At 31.6% G+C, this 20,540-nt stretch overlaps 1 protein-coding gene across 38 annotated transcripts in view; it reads left to right on the top strand.

Moving 5' to 3' along the window:
- Nucleotides 1-20,540, top strand: part of LOC124115498 — a 130,849-nt gene that overhangs the window by 27,648 nt on the left and 82,661 nt on the right. For 19 of the 38 annotated variants that reach the window (XM_048381671.1, XM_048381664.1, XM_048381678.1 and 16 more), the window contains 20 exons: nt 724-750; nt 1,274-1,291; nt 2,315-2,341; nt 2,865-2,882; nt 3,909-3,935; nt 4,459-4,476; nt 5,503-5,529; nt 6,053-6,070; nt 7,097-7,123; nt 7,646-7,663; nt 8,690-8,716; nt 9,240-9,257; nt 10,284-10,310; nt 10,834-10,851; nt 11,877-11,903; nt 12,427-12,444; nt 13,402-13,419; nt 13,913-13,930; nt 14,497-14,514; nt 14,738-14,755. In XM_048381671.1, the coding sequence (XP_048237628.1) occupies nt 724-750; nt 1,274-1,291; nt 2,315-2,341; nt 2,865-2,882; nt 3,909-3,935; nt 4,459-4,476; nt 5,503-5,529; nt 6,053-6,070; nt 7,097-7,123; nt 7,646-7,663; nt 8,690-8,716; nt 9,240-9,257; nt 10,284-10,310; nt 10,834-10,851; nt 11,877-11,903; nt 12,427-12,444; nt 13,402-13,419; nt 13,913-13,930; nt 14,497-14,514; nt 14,738-14,755 (432 nt within the window). Of the gene's footprint in view, nt 1-723; nt 751-1,273; nt 1,292-2,314; nt 2,342-2,864; nt 2,883-3,908; nt 3,936-4,458; nt 4,477-5,502; nt 5,530-6,052; nt 6,071-7,096; nt 7,124-7,645; nt 7,664-8,689; nt 8,717-9,239; nt 9,258-10,283; nt 10,311-10,833; nt 10,852-11,876; nt 11,904-12,426; nt 12,445-13,401; nt 13,420-13,912; nt 13,931-14,496; nt 14,515-14,737; nt 14,756-15,926; nt 15,936-17,003; nt 17,469-18,450; nt 18,706-20,540 lie in introns of all 38 variants that reach the window. The other 19 variants (XM_048381667.1, XM_048381666.1, XM_048381665.1 and 16 more) reach the window with 19 other exon arrangements.

Raw genomic sequence — 20,540 nt, 5'->3', positions numbered from 1 at the left:
ACTACAAACTTAAGATCCAAAACATAACTACGACATCCGTGCGAAATACGTTCCCATCGAATAACCATTTCTTGTTTGTCCAGTTTTACTTACCATCAAACATGGGTGTATAGTTTCTTTTGCCCGAGAGTTTATGCATAAATAAAGTTTAATGTAATATATATTCAACACTAAATTTATCTTTTGACAATGCAAACTTCTCATATCCATACATGCACAGAATGAATATTGTAAGATTAATCAATTTCCCACTTGTATCGTGTTAATCACGAATGTTTTTTAGTCAATAGAAGATGAAAAAGAACACAAATATCTAAACTCCTTCATACAATTAGGTATCATTTATGGCCTGATTATTGTTGCATTAGATCATGATTAATGTTCTATTTTATTACTTTACAAGACGGCGATCATATGTTTCTAGCACTAAGTGTGAGAACCAAACAATAAGAGATATTATTGACCTTGTTGTTTCAAGAGATAAAGGATAAAATCTTTTCAAATATCACTTAAAACCATCAATTTCATAAAACATAAATACTCCCATTGTTAGCTTGGTCTAATATACATCCTATGTTTTAGGAATCCAAATTTTAAACCTTCAACTAACATATGAATCACCACCAAAATAGTATATACATGAAAGGAGCTGTGTCATCTATAGTTAAATTATGGTCAGTACTATGAAGATTATCACATTTACCACTTCAAATTTTATTACAGGACGGCGATCATATGTTTCCTCTTCACGTAAGTGTGAAAACAGAATATATGAATTCTTTGTTTCAAGACTAAAAGAAATGTCGTCCTCAATACAAGACAATATGTAGGAAAACCAGTATTCCATTTTTGATAGTGTAAAGAAAAGGGGCATTAACTGTAGAATATAACTAAAAATGGTAAAGCATCGTTTGCACTTGTCACTCTTGTCATTTTCATAATATCGTATATAACAGTGACAACACCTTTTCGGGTAGACATCTAGAAATTAGTCAAATATTATTTATGTGTAACACTAATTGCAATCTTTTGATATCGTCACATCATCAGAATGAAGATTATAATACATTTAAACTATTTTCCATTTGTCTCTTATAGGCTAAGAATTTGTTTCATTTTAGTGGATGATGAATTTAGGAAACCAGTATCAGAAACATTCTCCATATTTGAATACAGCCTAACATAAAACCAGGAAAGGAACTGTTTTACGTTTAGTTGAATTATGGCCAGTATCATGAAGGTTTAACAGTTGTTTCTTAACATTGCATTACAGGTCGACGATCCAGCTCCAGTGAGTGTTAAAAGAGGGTGTATATATTTTGGTTTGAAGTGTCAAAGGATATTTGCCTAAATAAAGAACCAATATTTAGGAAACCACTAATCCATTATTGAAAGTATAAAGTAAACAACATTAACGGCGCAATATAGCTTATAATAATGAAGGGAATGTTGCATTAAACATGCTTTTGTCATTTCATTAAGATTGTAAGATATTGCCGGGCAAAGAAGAAATATACTCTTAAAAGTTTGATTTGATCAAAAAATAACAATCGTTATCAAAATGTATTTAGGCTAAATCAGTCGCCGAATCACTACAAACTTAAGATCCAAAACATAACTACGACATCCGTGCGAAATACGTTCCCATCGAATAACCATTTCTTGTTTGTCCAGTTTTACTTACCATCAAACATGGGTGTATAGTTTCTTTTGCCCGAGAGTTTATGCATAAATAAAGTTTAATGTAATATATATTCAACACTAAATTTATCTTTTGACAATGCAAACTTCTCATATCCATACATGCACAGAATGAATATTGTAAGATTAATCAATTTCCCACTTGTATCGTGTTAATCACGAATGTTTTTTAGTCAATAGAAGATGAAAAAGAACACAAATATCTAAACTCCTTCATACAATTAGGTATCATTTATGGCCTGATTATTGTTGCATTAGATCATGATTAATGTTCTATTTTATTACTTTACAAGACGGCGATCATATGTTTCTAGCACTAAGTGTGAGAACCAAACAATAAGAGATATTATTGACCTTGTTGTTTCAAGAGATAAAGGATAAAATCTTTTCAAATATCACTTAAAACCATCAATTTCATAAAACATAAATACTCCCATTGTTAGCTTGGTCTAATATACATCCTATGTTTTAGGAATCCAAATTTTAAACCTTCAACTAACATATGAATCACCACCAAAATAGTATATACATGAAAGGAGCTGTGTCATCTATAGTTAAATTATGGTCAGTACTATGAAGATTATCACATTTACCACTTCAAATTTTATTACAGGACGGCGATCATATGTTTCCTCTTCACGTAAGTGTGAAAACAGAATATATGAATTCTTTGTTTCAAGACTAAAAGAAATGTCGTCCTCAATACAAGACAATATGTAGGAAAACCAGTATTCCATTTTTGATAGTGTAAAGAAAAGGGGCATTAACTGTAGAATATAACTAAAAATGGTAAAGCATCGTTTGCACTTGTCACTCTTGTCATTTTCATAATATCGTATATAACAGTGACAACACCTTTTCGGGTAGACATCTAGAAATTAGTCAAATATTATTTATGTGTAACACTAATTGCAATCTTTTAATATCGTCACATCATCAGAATGAAGATTATAATACATTTAAACTATTTTCCATTTGTCTCTTATAGGCTAAGAATTTGTTTCATTTTAGTGGATGATGAATTTAGGAAACCAGTATCAGAAACATTCTCCATATTTGAATACAGCCTAACATAAAACCAGGAAAGGAACTGTTTTACGTTTAGTTGAATTATGGCCAGTATCATGAAGGTTTAACAGTTGTTTCTTAACATTGCATTACAGGTCGACGATCCAGCTCCAGTGAGTGTTAAAAGAGGGTGTATACATTTTGGTTTGAAGTGTCAAAGGATATTTGCCTAAATAAAGAACCAATATTTAGGAAACCACTAATCCATTATTGAAAGTATAAAGTAAACAACATTAACGGCGCAATATAGCTTATAATAATGAAGGGAATGTTGCATTAAACATGCTTTTGTCATTTCATTAAGATTGTAAGATATTGCCGGGCAAACAAGAAATATACTCTTGAAAGTTTGATTTGATCAAAAAATAACAATCGTTATCAAAATGTATTTAGGCTAAATCAGTCGCCGAATCACTACAAACTTAAGATCCAAAACATAACTACGACACCCGTGCGAAATACTTTCCCATCGAATAACCATTTCTTGTTTGTCCAGTTTTACTTACCATCAAACATGGGTGTATAGTTTCTTTTGCCCGAGAGTTTATGCATAAATAAAGTTTAATGTAATATATATTCAACACTAAATTTATCTTTTGACAATGCAAACTTCTCATATCCATACATGCACAGAATGAATATTGTTGTAAGATTAATCTATTTCCCACTTGTATCGTGTTAATCACGAATGTTTTTTAGTCAATAGAAGATGAAAAAGAACACAAATATCTAAACTCCTTCATACAATTAGGTATCATTTATGGCCTGATTATTGTTGCATTAGATCATGATTAATGTTCTTTTTTATTACTTTACAAGACGGCGATCATATGTTTCTAGCACTAAGTGTGAGAACCAAACAATAAGAGATATTATTGACCTTGTTGTTTCAAGAGATAAAGGATAAAATCTTTTCAAATATCACTTAAAACCATCAATTTCATAAAACATAAATACTCCCATTGTTAGCTTGGTCTAATATACATCCTATGTTTTAGGAATCCAAATTTTAAACCTTCAACTAACATATGAATCACCACCAAAATAGTATATACATGAAAGGAGCTGTGTCATCTTTAGTTAAATTATGGTCAGTACTATGAAGATTATCACATTTACCACTTCAAATTTTATTACAGGACGGCGATCATATGTTTCCTCTTCACGTAAGTGTGAAAACAGAATATATGAATTCTTTGTTTCAAGACTAAAAGAAATGTCGTCCTCAATACAAGACAATATGTAGGAAAACCAGTATTCCATTTTTGATAGTGTAAAGAAAAGGGGCATTAACTGTAGAATATAACTAAAAATGGTAAAGCATCGTTTGCACTTGTCACTCTTGTCATTTTCATAATATCGTATATAACAGTGACAACACCTTTTCGGGTAGACATCTAGAAATTAGTCAAATATTATTTATGTGTAACACTAATTGCAATCTTTTAATATCGTCACATCATCAGAATGAAGATTATAATACATTTAAACTATTTTCCATTTGTCTCTTATAGGCTAAGAATTTGTTTCATTTTAGTGGATGATGAATTTAGGAAACCAGTATCAGAAACATTCTCCATATTTGAATACAGCCTAACATAAAACCAGGAAAGGAACTGTTTTACGTTTAGTTGAATTATGGCCAGTATCATGAAGGTTTAACAGTTGTTTCTTAACATTGCATTACAGGTCGACGATCCAGCTCCAGTGAGTGTTAAAAGAGGGTGTATATATTTTGGTTTGAAGTGTCAAAGGATATTTGCCTAAATAAAGAACCAATATTTAGGAAACCACTTATCCATTATTGAAAGTATAAAGTAAACAACATTAACGGCGCAATATAGCTTATAATAATGAAGGGAATGTTGCATTAAACATGCTTTTGTCATTTCATTAAGATTGTAAGATATTGCCGGGCAAACAAGAAATATACTCTTGAAAGTTTGATTTGATCAAAAAATAACAATCGTTATCAAAATGTATTTAGGCTAAATCAGTCGCCGAATCACTACAAACTTAAGATCCAAAACATAACTACGACATCCGTGCGAAATACGTTCCCATCGAAAAACCATTTCTTGTTTGTCCAGTTTTACTTACCATCAAACATGGGTGTATAGTTTCTTTTGCCCGAGAGTTTATGCATAAATAAAGTTTAATGTAATATATATTCAACACTAAATTTATCTTTTGACAATGCAAACTTCTCATATCCATACATGCACAGAATGAATATTGTTGTAAGATTAATCTATTTCCCACTTGTATCGTGTTAATCACGAATGTTTTTTAGTCAATAGAAGATGAAAAAGAACACAAATATCTAAACTCCTTCATACAATTAGGTATCATTTATGGCCTGATTATTGTTGCATTAGATCATGATTAATGTTCTTTTTTATTACTTTACAAGACGGCGATCATATGTTTCTAGCACTAAGTGTGAGAACCAAACAATAAGAGATATTATTGACCTTGTTGTTTCAAGAGATAAAGGATAAAATCTTTTCAAATATCACTTAAAACCATCAATTTCATAAAACATAAATACTCCCATTGTTAGCTTGGTCTAATATACATCCTATGTTTTAGGAATCCAAATTTTAAACCTTCAACTAACATATGAATCACCACCAAAATAGTATATACATGAAAGGAGCTGTGTCATCTTTAGTTAAATTATGGTCAGTACTATGAAGATTATCACATTTACCACTTCAAATTTTATTACAGGACGGCGATCATATGTTTCCTCTTCACGTAAGTGTGAAAACAGAATATATGAATTCTTTGTTTCAAGACTAAAAGAAATGTCGTCCTCAATACAAGACAATATGTAGGAAAACCAGTATTCCATTTTTGATAGTGTAAAGAAAAGGGGCATTAACTGTAGAATATAACTAAAAATGGTAAAGCATCGTTTGCACTTGTCACTCTTGTCATTTTCATAATATCGTATATAACAGTGACAACACCTTTTCGGGTAGACATCTAGAAATTAGTCAAATATTATTTATGTGTAACACTAATTGCAATCTTTTAATATCGTCACATCATCAGAATGAAGATTATAATACATTTAAACTATTTTCCATTTGTCTCTTATAGGCTAAGAATTTGTTTCATTTTAGTGGATGATGAATTTAGGAAACCAGTATCAGAAACATTCTCCATATTTGAATACAGCCTAACATAAAACCAGGAAAGGAACTGTTTTACGTTTAGTTGAATTATGGCCAGTATCATGAAGGTTTAACAGTTGTTTCTTAACATTGCATTACAGGTCGACGATCCAGCTCCAGTGAGTGTTAAAAGAGGGTGTATATATTTTGGTTTGAAGTGTCAAAGGATATTTGCCTAAATAAAGAACCAATATTTAGGAAACCACTAATCCATTATTGAAAGTATAAAGTAAACAACATTAACGGCGCAATATAGCTTATAATAATGAAGGGAATGTTGCATTAAACATGCTTTTGTCATTTCATTAAGATTGTAAGATATTGCCGGGCAAACAAGAAATATACTCTTGAAAGTTTGATTTGATCAAAAAATAACAATCGTTATCAAAATGTATTTAGGCTAAATCAGTCGCCGAATCACTACAAACTTAAGATCCAAAACATAACTACGACATCCGTGCGAAATACGTTCCCATCGAAAAACCATTTCTTGTTTGTCCAGTTTTACTTACCATCAAACATGGGTGTATAGTTTCTTTTGCCCGAGAGTTTATGCATAAATAAAGTTTAATGTAATATTTATTCAACACTAAATTTATCTTTTGACAATGCAAACTTCTCATATCCATACATGCACAGAATGAATATTGTTGTAAGATTAATCAATTTCCCACTTGTATCGTGTTAATCACGAATGTTTTTTAGTCAATAGAAGATGAAAAAGAACACAAATATCTAAACTCCTTCATACAATTAGGTATCATTTATGGCCTGATTATTGTTGCATTAGATCATGATTAATGTTCTATTTTATTACTTTACAAGACGGCGATCATATGTTTCTAGCACTAAGTGTGAGAACCAAACAATAAGAGATATTATTGACCTTGTTGTTTCAAGAGATAAAGGATAAAATCTTTTCAAATATCACTTAAAACCATCAATTTCATAAAACATAAATACTCCCATTGTTAGCTTGGTCTAATATACATCCTATGTTTTAGGAATCCAAATTTTAAACCTTCAACTAACATATGAATCACCACCAAAATAATATGTAAATGAAAGGAGCTGTGTCATCTATAGTTAAATTATGGTCAGTACTATGAAGAATATCACATTTACCACTTCAAATTTTATTACAGGACGGCGATCAAATGTTTCCTCTTCACGTAAGTGTGAAAACAGAATATATGAATTCTTTGTTTCAAGACTAAAAGAAATGTCGTCCTCAATACAAGACAATATGTAGGAAAACCAGTATTCCATTTTTGATAGTGTAAAGAAAAGGGGCATTAACTGTAGAATATAACTAAAAATGGTAAAGCATCGTTTGCACTTGTCACTCTTGTCATTTTCATATATCGTATATAACAGTGACAACACCTTTTCGGGTAGACATCTAGAAATTAGTCAAATATTATTTATGTGTAACACTAATTGCAATCTTTTAATATCGTCACATCATCAGAATGAAGATTATAATACATTTAAACTATTTTCCATTTGTCTCTTATAGGCTAAGAATTTGTTTCATTTTAGTGGATGATGAATTTAGGAAACCAGTATCAGAAACATTCTCCATATTTGAATACAGCCTAACATAAAACCAGGAAAGGAACTGTTTTACGTTTAGTTGAATTATGGCCAGTATCATGAAGGTTTAACAGTTGTTTCTTAACATTGCATTACAGGTCGACGATCCAGCTCCAGTGAGTGTTAAAAGAGGGTGTATATATTTTGGTTTGAAGTGTCAAAGGATATTTGCCTAAATAAAGAACCAGTATTTAGGAAACCACTAATCCATTATTGAAAGTATAAAGTAAACAACATTAACGGCGCAATATAGCTTATAATAATGAAGGGAATGTTGCATTAAACATGCTTTTGTCATTTCATTAAGATTGTAAGATATTGCCGGGCAAACAAGAAATATACTCTTGAAAGTTTGATTTGATCAAAAAATAACAATCGTTATCAAAATGTATTTAGGCTAAATCAGTCGCCGAATCACTACAAACTTAAGATCCAAAACATAACTACGACATCCGTGCGAAATACGTTCCCATCGAAAAACCATTTCTTGTTTGTCCAGTTTTACTTACCCTCAAACATGGGTGTATAGTTTCTTTTGCCCGAGAGTTTATGCATAAATAAAGTTTAATGTAATATTTATTCAACACTAAATTTATCTTTTGACAATGCAAACTTCTCATATCCATACATGCACAGAATGAATATTGTTGTAAGATTAATCAATTTCCCACTTGTATCGTGTTAATCACGAATGTTTTTTAGTCAATAGAAGATGAAAAAGGACACAAATATCTAAACTCCTTCATACAATTAGGTATCATTTATGGCCTGATTATTGTTGCATTAGATCATGATTAATGTTCTATTTTATTACTTTACAAGACGGCGATCATATGTTTCTAGCACTAAGTGTGAGAACCAAACAATAAGAGATATTATTGACCTTGTTGTTTCAAGAGATAAAGGATAAAATATTTTCAAATATCACTTAAAACCATCAATTTCATAAAACATAAATACTCCCATTGTTAGCTTGGTCTAATATACATCCTATGTTTTAGGAATCCAAATTTTAAACCTTCAACTAACATATGAATCACCACCAAAATAATATGTAAATGAAAGGAGCTGTGTCATCTATAGTTAAATTATGGTCAGTACTATGAAGATTATCACATTTACCACTTCAAATTTTATTACAGGACGGCGATCAAATGTTTCCTCTTCACGTAAGTGTGAAAACAGAATATATGAATTCTTTGTTTCAAGACTAAAAGAAATGTCGTCCTCAATACAAGACAATATGTAGGAAAACCAGTATTCCATTTTTGATAGTGTAAAGAAAAGGGGCATTAACTGTAGAATATAACTAAAAATGGTAAAGCATCGTTTGCACTTGTCACTCTTGTCATTTTCATAATATCGTATATAACAGTGACAACACCTTTTCGGGTAGACATCTAGAAATTAGTCAAATATTATTTATGTGTAACACTAATTGCAATCTTTTAATATCGTCACATCATCAGAATGAAGATTATAATACATTTAAACTATTTTCCATTTGTCTCTTATAGGCTAAGAATTTGTTTCATTTTAGTGGATGATGAATTTAGGAAACCAGTATCAGAAACATTCTCCATATTTGAATACAGCCTAACATAAAACCAGGAAAGGAACTGTTTTACGTTTAGTTGAATTATGGCCAGTATCATGAAGGTTTAACAGTTGTTTCTTAACATTGCATTACAGGTCGACGATCCAGCTCCAGTGAGTGTTAAAAGAGGGTGTATATATTTTGGTTTGAAGTGTCAAAGGATATTTGCCTAAATAAAGAACCAGTATTTAGGAAACCACTAATCCATTATTGAAAGTATAAAGTAAACAACATTAACGGCGCAATATAGCTTATAATAATGAAGGGAATGTTGCATTAAACATGCTTTTGTCATTTCATTAAGATTGTAAGATATTGCCGGGCAAACAAGAAATATACTCTTGAAAGTTTGATTTGATCAAAAAATAACAATCGTTATCAAAATGTATTTAGGCTAAATCAGTCGCCGAATCACTACAAACTTAAGATCCAAAACATAACTACGACATCCGTGCGAAATACGTTCCCATCGAAAAACCATTTCTTGTTTGTCCAGTTTTACTTACCCTCAAACATGGGTGTATAGTTTCTTTTGCCCGAGAGTTTATGCATAAATAAAGTTTAATGTAATATTTATTCAACACTAAATTTATCTTTTGACAATGCAAACTTCTCATATCCATACATGCACAGAATGAATATTGTTGTAAGATTAATCAATTTCCCACTTGTATCGTGTTAATCACGAATGTTTTTTAGTCAATAGAAGATGAAAAAGAACACAAATATCTAAACTCCTTCATACAATTAGGTATCATTTATGGCCTGATTATTGTTGCATTAGATCATGATTAATGTTCTATTTTATTACTTTACAAGACGGCGATCATATGTTTCTAGCACTAAGTGTGAGAACCAAACAATAAGAGATATTATTGACCTTGTTGTTTCAAGAGATAAAGGATAAAATCTTTTCAAATATCACTTAAAACCATCAATTTCATAAAACATAAATACTCCCATTGTTAGCTTGGTCTAATATACATCCTATGTTTTAGGAATCCAAATTTTAAACCTTCAACTAACATATGAATCACCACCAAAATAATATGTAAATGAAAGGAGCTGTGTCATCTATAGTTAAATTATGGTCAGTACTATGAAGATTATCACATTTACCACTTCAAATTTTATTACAGGACGGCGATCAAATGTTTCCTCTTCACGTAAGTGTGAAAACAGAATATATGAATTCTTTGTTTCAAGACTAAAAGAAATGTCGTCCTCAATACAAGACAATATGTAGGAAAACCAGTATTCCATTTTTGATAGTGTAAAGAAAAGGGGCATTAACTGTAGAATATAACTAAAAATGGTAAAGCATCGTTTGCACTTGTCACTCTTGTCATTTTCATAATATCGTATATAACAGTGACAACACCTTTTCGGGTAGACATCTAGAAATTAGTCAAATATTATTTATGTGTAACACTAATTGCAATCTTTTAATATCGTCACATCATCAGAATGAAGATTATAATACATTTAAACTATTTTCCATTTGTCTCTTATAGGCTAAGAATTTGTTTCATTTTAGTGGATGATGAATTTAGGAAACCAGTATCAGAAACATTCTCCATATTTGAATACAGCCTAACATAAAACCAGGAAAGGAACTGTTTTACGTTTAGTTGAATTATGGCCAGTATCATGAAGGTTTAACAGTTGTTTCTTAACATTGCATTACAGGTCGACGATCCAGCTCCAGTGAGTGTTAAAAGAGGGTGTATACATTTTGGTTTGAAGTGTCAAAGGATATTTGCCTAAATAAAGAACCAATATTTAGGAAACCACTAATCCATTATTGAAAGTATAAAGTAAACAACATTAACGGCGCAATATAGCTTATAATAATGAAGGGAATGTTGCATTAAACATGCTTTTGTCATTTCATTAAGATTGTAAGATATTGCCGGGCAAACAAGAAATATACTCTTGAAAGTTTGATTTGATCAAAAAATAACAATCGTTATCAAATGTATTTAGGCTAAATCAGTCGCCGAATCACTACAAACTTAAGATCCAAAACATAACTACGACACCCGTGCGAAATACTTTCCCATCGAATAACCATTTCTTGTTTGTCCAGTTTTACTTACCATCAAACATGGGTGTATAGTTTCTTTTGCCCGAGAGTTTATGCATAAATAAAGTTTAATGTAATATTTATTCAACACTAAATTTATCTTTTGACAATGCAAACTTCTCATATCCATACATGCACAGAATGAATATTGTTGTAAGATTAATCTATTTCCCACTTGTATCGTGTTAATCACGAATGTTTTTTAGTCAATAGAAGATGAAAAAGAACACAAATATCTAAACTCCTTCATACAATTAGGTATCATTTATGGCCTGATTATTGTTGCATTAGATCATGATTAATGTTCTATTTTATTACTTTACAAGACGGCGATCATATGTTTCTAGCACTAAGTGTGAGAACCAAACAATAAGAGATATTATTGACCTTGTTGTTTCAAGAGATAAAGGATAAAATCTTTTCAAATATCACTTAAAACCATCAATTTCATAAAACATAAATACTCCCATTGTTAGCTTGGTCTAATATACATCCTATGTTTTTGGAATCCAAATTTTAAACCTTCAATTAACATATGAATCACCACCAAAATAATATGTAAATGAAAGGAGCTGTGTCATCTATAGTTAAATTATGGTCAGTACTATGAAGATTATCACATTTACCACTTCAAATTTTATTACAGGACGGCGATCATATGTTTCCTCTTCACGTAAGTGTGAAAACAGAATATATGAATTCTTTGTTTCAAGACTAAAAGAAATGTCGTCCTCAATACAAGACAATATGTAGGAAAACCAGTGTTCCATTTTTGATAGTGTAAAGAAAAGGGGCATTAACTGTAGAATATAACTTATAATGGTAAAGCATCGTTTGCACTTATCACTCTTGTCATATTCATAATATCGTATATAACAGTGACAACACCTTTTCGGGTAGACATCTAGAAATTAGTCAAATATTATTTATGTGTAACACTAATTGCAATCTTTTAATATCGTCACATCATCAGAATGAAGATTATAATACATTTAAACTATTTTCCATTTGTCTCTTATAGGCTAAGAATTTGTTTCATTTTAGTGGATGATGAATTTAGGAAACCAGTATCAGAAACATTCTCCATATTTGAATACAGCCTAACATAAAACCAGGAAAGGAACTGTTTTACGTTTAGTTGAATTATGGCCAGTATCATGAAGGTTTAACAGTTGTTTCTTAACATTGCATTACAGGTCGACGATCCAGCTCCAGTGAGTGTTAAAAGAGGGTGTATATATTTTGGTTTGAAGTGTCAAAGGATATTTGCCTAAATAAAGAACCAATATTTAGGAAACCACTAATCCATTATTGAAAGTACAAAGTAAACAACATTAACGGCGCAATATAGCTTATAATAATGAAGGGAATGTTGCATTAAACATGCTTTTGTCATTTCATTAAGATTGTAAGATATTGCCGGGCAAACAAGAAATATACTCTTGAAAGTTTGATTTGATCAAAAAATAACAATCGTTATCAAAATGTATTTAGGCTAAATCAGTCGCCGAATCACTACAAACTTAAGATCCAAAACATAACTACGACATCCGTGCGAAATACGTTCCCATCGAATAACCATTTCTTGTTTGTCCAGTTTTACTTACCATCAAACATGGGTGTATAGTTTCTTTTGCCCGAGAGTTTATGCATAAATAAAGTTTAATGTAATATTTATTCAACACTAAATTTATCTTTTGACAATGCAAACTTCTCATATCCATACATGCACAGAATGAATATTGTTGTAAGATTAATCTATTTCCCACTTGTATCGTGTTAATCACGAATGTTTTTCAGTGAAAAGAAGATGAAAAAGAACACAAATATCTAAAACTCCTTCATACAATTAGGTATCATTTATGGCCTGATTATTGTTGCATTAGATCATGATTAATGTACTATTTTATTACTTTACAAGACGGCGATCATATGTTTCTAGCACTAAGTGTGAGAACCAAACAATAAGAGATATTATTATTGACCTTGTTGTTTCAAGAGATAAAGGATTGATTCTTTGCAAATAACATTTAAAACCATCAATTTCAGATTCAATAAATGCTTCCATTCTTAGCTTGGTAAAATAAGGATCCTGTATTTTAGGAATCCAAACTTTAAACGTTCTACTAACATAATGATAATTACATTTACCCCTTACAATTATATTACAGGAAGGCGATCCTCTTCACGTAAGTGTGAAAACAGAATATATAATTTTTTTTGTATCAATATCAAAGAAACGTCTTCATTAATACAAGAAAATATTTAAAGAGGCCAGTATTCCCTTTTTTCTGACAGTGTAAAGGGGCATTAACTGTAGAATTAACTGTCACCATAGTGATTGCCATAATATCGCATATAACAATGACAAAACCTTTTCGTTTGGACATCAAGAAATAAGTCAAATATTATTTATAAGCAACAGTCATTGCAATCTTTTAATATCGATACATCATCAGAATGAAGATTATAATAAATTTGAACTATTTTCCATTCGCCTCTTATAGGCTAAGAATTTGTTTTAAATTAATGGACGATGAGTATAGGAAACCAGTATCAGAAATATTCTCAATATTTGAATACAACCTAATATAAAACCAGGAAAGAAACAGATTTACGTTTAGTTGAATTATGGTCAGTATCATGAAGGTTTAACAGTTGTTTCTTAACATTGCATTACAGGTCGACGATCCAACTCCAGTGAGTGTTAAAAGAAAACATGTACATTGTTTGTTTCAATTGTAAAAGGATACCTACCTTCATACTTTTGTTTAGAGAAACCAGTATTTGATAGTCGATGGTGAAAAGAAGACAGTATAAACTGTAGAATATATATGATATTAAAGTGTGAAAGTACAAGATAGTATTTTAAAAAGCCAGTATTCCATTTTTGATAGTGTGAAGAAATGGCCATAAACTGTAGAATGTCACCAATAATGGTCAACTGCTGCTTGCATTTGTCGCTATTGTCTTTTCCATTATATTGTAAATGCAAGTGTGATAACCTTTTCCAAAGACATCGCGAAAGAGTTGAAATATAATTTATATGTAATACTACGTACGCTTTTTTTTCATATGTCTACATGATCAGAATGAATAAATAAAAGAAAATTGTACTATTTATCATTGGAAACAAATGTCTAAAGCATACTCCTTATTTGAATACAAACAAAAATGAAACGATGAAAGGAACTGTGTCTTGTATATGTGAGTTATTGTCAGTATTAGGAAGGTTATTATAGTTGCTTCTTAACTTTCCATTACAGGACGACGATCCAATTCCAGTAAGTGTGAAATGTGGATGTATAAGTTCTTTGTTTCAAGTGTAAAAGAATATCATCAGTAATAAAAAATATATTTAAAAAAATAGTATTTATTAGTTGATAGTGTAAAGAAAATGGCATTAACTGCAGAATATAATTAATAATGAGGAAGGGTAAATTGCAAAATTAGGTAGTGGTCAGTATTCGGAAGGTTAAACATTTGCTTCTTAACATTACATTACAGGACGAAGATCTTCAAACCGTATGTGTGAAAACCTTTTTAAACATATCTGCAAATTTGATTTGGTCATTTTCAATCTTTTGTTGAAATGTACATTTTAAGCTTTCTAGCCAGAAGTGTTATTTTCACAAAGCATTTGAATGAAGTGTTACTGTTTGCTATTTGTACTATTTAAAACGGTTTGCTTGCATTTCTGATTCAGATAACTACTCATGCGCAAACAATAAAATATACACCATCTCAGGCACAGAGATTTCAACCTTGCTGATTTATACAGAATATATAATTGGATTTATACCATAATATTTAATTAGGATATGTATAATTTCACCTACTCGTGAGTTTAAATGATTACTTATTTCTTAAATGATTATCTTCAATATGAAATAGAACTACATGATAATTTCAACTATTGGTATCATTGTCACTCTCTAATATACCTAAATGAATTGACTTTGCCATATAGGTATTAAATACACTTAATCACTATCACTGTCATCAAGTTTGAGCGCGTTTTGGCTTTCGAACCAGTAAGTTTCCATATTTCACCATAAATTAGATTTTTTGTCTCTTATAAATGAGAACCTTGTTCATAATATCAGAGGAGAAAGCACTAGTCATAGATACATTTGAAAGATGAGTACCGGTTAAAGTATATTAAAGTAAAGTAAGGAAACCTTATAAGGAAACGAACGTGGCATTAGATACACGGCGTAGGCATGTATGTGTGAAGAATGCATCTCCAATTTGATAATAATGATGTGAAGAACTTTGATTTAATATTAACCAAATAAGACAATGTGAAACATATCAGCAGATATTATTTTAAGCAAGGACTATCTGACAGTAGCACAAGAACATGGTGTCGGGTATTGTAGTGAGGGCGCCTGTCAATGTCGTGTGGCTTCGTGAGTTGGGGAAGGTATCCAAAGAGGTCCAAAGCGGTAGAAGAGGTTTCAGACTGTTTTAAACATCCAATTCCGCTTTCAGGTCCTGCAAGGCGCTTGCAAAATGTTTTGTATCTTAATCCCAGTTTGTAATTTGCAGTGGAACCATTGAACAGTTTCGTGGACTTGCCAGGATAGAGATTATCTACAACATTTATGTTAATAATATTATTGTTTTTAAAACGACAAACATGAATATCAAGTTATGCTTATTGACAATACATCATTATTTTAACACATCACAGATTCGAGAAGTAAGTAGCATTGTAATCTTGGTACCGGTTATGTACGGATTTGCATGTCGTACTCATTTCTTATCTATATTAAGATGCAATAACATTCTGAAGAAACACTACATTTTCTTATATCTCTTTTGCGCATCAACACATGCGCACCCTTACTCCCCGTGCTCTTTTCTATTTCCTTTTCAATTACCGTATTCAACGTACAAGACGCCCAATTTGCATTACAGAATTGAAAACTAGTGTTGTCTCAACACATGACATTTGAATTTTGTTATTAAAACATGATTTTGGCTTTTATTGAGACGGGTCGCTCATACGTCGAATACTGTATGGCAGAACGATCAACTGGAGAAGTACAGAGCGTTATCCGTTAATACCAAGTTCACATTGTTGTTAATGGGTATATTGTCTTGTGGTGGAAGGTTGATGCAAAATTGATACTTGTTCGTATGCATGATTCTTTGCATGTGGTCACTACATAGGTTTTCCTTTGTATTGTTCTATATCGATTGTCTTTGGTCATTTCAGCCTGGTTAAACCACTGTGTCCTTTTGATTCTTATCTTGGATTTATGAAATGTTTTAACATCATTTTTCTTCCTCTTTTTTTCACTCGAGATAATTCGAAATGATACGACTGTCCAATTACCACCTCAGTGTTTGTTCTCAATATATGAATCAGTTCATATTCAAAATTTAAAAATCTCGCTTTGGCGGTTTAGTGTAATCTTAAAATAAATATGATATATTTACTGTACTGGCAACTCATAACATCCGGTTATCATGTACAAATGATGATTGAAGTAAACAGAAAATTAACAAACATCATCATCAGGGGTAAGCCACTTTCTAATTTGTAAAGTGAACAAAGTATGATTATTATTTTATATTAACACATCTGAAAAGTTACATAATGATATAGTGTTGAGCCAAATATCATACCTTGTCTATTGGGACATGATCGTATTGGTTTTTTTGTGTCATATTCTGATCCTTTGTGCACACAAATGATATTAAAATCAATCGTCTCTACAAATAGATCGTCTATGTCTTCTAATAATCACCATTTATCGAATAGGAAAAGGTGGTAAACGGAGCGCGAAAGGTAAAAGTAGAAAAAGAAGACGAAAAGGAAAAGGAAGCAAACTGAGCGGTAAAAAAAAAGCGCGAAGAGGAGGAAAGAGACCTAAAACAAAGAGAGATCGACGTCGAAGTGGTAGCCGTAAACGAGGTAGTGGAGGCAAACGGAGAAGAAAGGGTAGAGGTGGAAAAAGAAAAAGGAAAGGAAAAGGAAGCAAACGAAGTGGGGGGAAAAGGAGAAGAAAGGGTAGAGGTGGAAGAAGAAAAAGGAAAGGGAAAGGAAGCAAACGAAGTGGGGGCAAACGGAGAAGAAAGGGTAGAGGTGGAAAAGGAAGAGGACGCAAACGAAGTGGAGGAAAGAGACGTAAAGGAAAGAGAGATCGACGCCGAGGTGGTCGCCGCCGAGGTAGTGGGAAGAGAAGGAGAAATGGAAAACGAGGAAGAAAAGGAGGGAAACGATCTGGTAAGATCAACAAAATGATACTCAAAATGTATAAAAGCTACTTTACGTTCAAGCAATTTCAGTAAGGGTGGACCGTTTGAGTATTTCCTAAGCGTTTCAGCAAAAATCGTATACATTGAGATTGTTTAGTTTAAAATAGATCTCGTTGAAATTAAGCTGTCAGGTCTGATTTAAAAGACATTCTACTCTTTTAATTTTTGTTTTAAAAAATTGGCAAGAAGCAAGAATCAAATTTCGAAGATGATTTTATATATATATATATATATATATATATATATATATATATATATATATATATATGTATGTATGTATGTATGTATGTATGTATGTATGTATATATATATATATATATACATATACATATATATATATATATATATATATATATATATATATATATATATATATATATATATATACTTAATTGTATTTACAATTGCAAACGAAGCGATGCATGGTAGAAATCCTGAAAATTAACCATCATACCAATAGTAATCGTAATTGATGGTTGATTTAATCTAATGTTCTTCTTTCATAGTAAGTATTACTGATAATTTGTGTTACCTTCTGTTAATAAGTAGGCACGGGATTTACCAAAATGGCAAACGTCAAAGACATGCATTACTTCTGGTATTCCTCCCACATCAAACTAACACATCACATAAATGATATAACTGGAATACTTAACTACAACGCGACGTTTAACAAACTCCCTCCCTCACCAAAACTGTTGACAATTTTGTCATTTCATGGAATTGCACACACTGTTTTACCTTGGAATTAAGAGTATATTCAATGAAATAATCTACCTATATGTTCAAAATAGCATACATTGGTGATGTTATGATGCTACGACTAGTTAGTATCCTGTATAGTTCGAGGTACCTTGCTCACTTATACAATACAAACATACAAAATAACTGATTACCAAGAAGCAAATTCATACTAAATATGTTCCTGATTATACAATCCTATTAAATAGGTCGCAGATGTGCTAAAACTACAGTCAAGTGTGTCAGCAAGAAAAACGGGAAAAGAAAATGCAAGCTTTCTGGGAAAGAGATCCGCTCGTTCATTAGACGAAATGGAAGAAGAAGGGTCACCCTCAGGATTGCCAAAAAGAATTCCGGTAAAAAATGCAAAAGAGGAAAGACATTCAGACATTGGATCAGACGGAACAGAGTTTTGCTTGTTGTGCGGAAAGGATGTGGAGCCGTGTTTAAACTGTGCAAGAGATGTGAGCTCATTGATTTTTGCGGGTTTTCCGGGTACCTCATGTTTATTTCTTCTATATATATATATTCAGGTGTTTGGATCAGTTTTTTTGGTTTTTTTTGTCTTGTTGACGTAACATCGTTCACATAAGGATGAGTTCAAATAACAATTACGCCATTAACATATTGTACATGTGACATATGATTGTTATGAACAGCGTAAGTTTTGTGTGTATTTGTCATTCAAAGTATATTTTGACCCTGCTTATATATGAATTTTTTTTTAAATCAAGAACAATTAGAGAATAATGATTCGATTTTTTCTTTTTCAAATCCTATAACATTTAATTTGTTAGTATTTTTCTTCTCATAACTGTATCAATGTACCAATGTGGTGTTTGATTTAAGATATGTATGTTAATATTTTAAATGGTTTTACGACATAATTCGAATTTGCTAAATATGATGTAAATTTCAAATGAATCTTTGTAATAGTATGTATTTTTATAACAAATCAAAACTGACGAACGACACTACATTGTTACATTTGATATATCTTTTTACAGTATTTGGGTACATTCATTAAAAAGCGCAGCTGGTTTCCTTTATTTTCATCAAAGTTGCAACAATTCATTTTTCATTAATGATATATTAATGTTAACAATTGTACAGAACAACGAGAGACTGTGGTGAAGCCAAGTGGTTAAAGCGTTCACTCGCTACGCCGTGATATTGTCGCAATATTACCAAAAGCGGCGTTCAGCCATGCTCACTCTCTCATTCACTCACTCATAACTAGGTAACATTCGCGTAAGCGTAAAGGTAATTGAAAAAAGGACAGCCATCTATTGCAATCTACAAGTAAATGATGCTAAAGGATGCATAATTTTGGGTACAACGCGCAACTCAAAGTATCACGCGTGTATCGGGGGTTTTAGCGACAAAAAGGTTGCAGTGAATCCATTGCCAAAACTAATCAGTGGCTAAACGTCAAATCATCAAAGCAACGCGGCGTTATATATCAGACAAAACACGGTTATATTTATATTTTACGACGTTTATTGCCTTACATAAGGCCGAACGTTCCTTATGACGTCACTGCGTTGTTACCTCATTTCATCAGTGAGTGAATGCTTAAACGTGCACCATTTTTCATCTATTTGTTCCAGATCAAGCACATGATACTGTCTTATAGATGTACGTTTCACCCGTGTGTGGTTAAACAATTTCAAAATGTTAAATTCTACAGATCTCTCTATCAAAGTGAGAATTTTCGCGGCGTAGTCAGAAAGAGTACCTAGCGTATTAGAAGCACACTAACCAGCTTCCCGTATCAGAGTTAAGATTTGATAATCTAGATTTAAAAAACAAACAAAACTGTCTGAGAACAGTTAAACGCACACATACCAGCGAGCATTCGGAAGGGTTGACTTTACTCACATTACCCGTCTCTTCTATTAACATTATGTCAATCTAAAATGTATTCACTAATAATCTTGATTTTGACAGTGTTTTAATGAAAATAAATACATTTAAACAATTAAATCGGTGTGGCACGGTCATAAGGTGCTTCATGTAGAGAATTTTGCCAGACATGAATATCGTTTGCTTTTTGCCTAATTAATGTATGCCTTGTTTGTAATTAAACCATACCTTCTACCATGGTCTAGTCTTTTTTGTGGCTCAACATACAGCGTGTCTTTTGAAGCAGATACTGTCCCCACTGAAGTAAGTATTAACATACTCATGATATGTAAGAGATAAAACAACTGAGTTATTAAGACAGCTTAAATCAAGACATGTGCGTAATCTGCTTTGTAACACAAAAACTCTCGAGGCAACTTTTCATCGTATGTAA

Source organism: Haliotis rufescens, unplaced genomic scaffold (assembly GCF_023055435.1).
Source record: "Haliotis rufescens isolate VD_foot unplaced genomic scaffold, xgHalRufe1.0.p SCAF_4, whole genome shotgun sequence".
Classification (NCBI taxonomy): Eukaryota; Metazoa; Mollusca; class Gastropoda; order Lepetellida; family Haliotidae; genus Haliotis; species Haliotis rufescens.
Note: the sequence above shows the minus strand (reverse complement) of the source record. Positions and strands in the feature narration are given on the sequence as shown.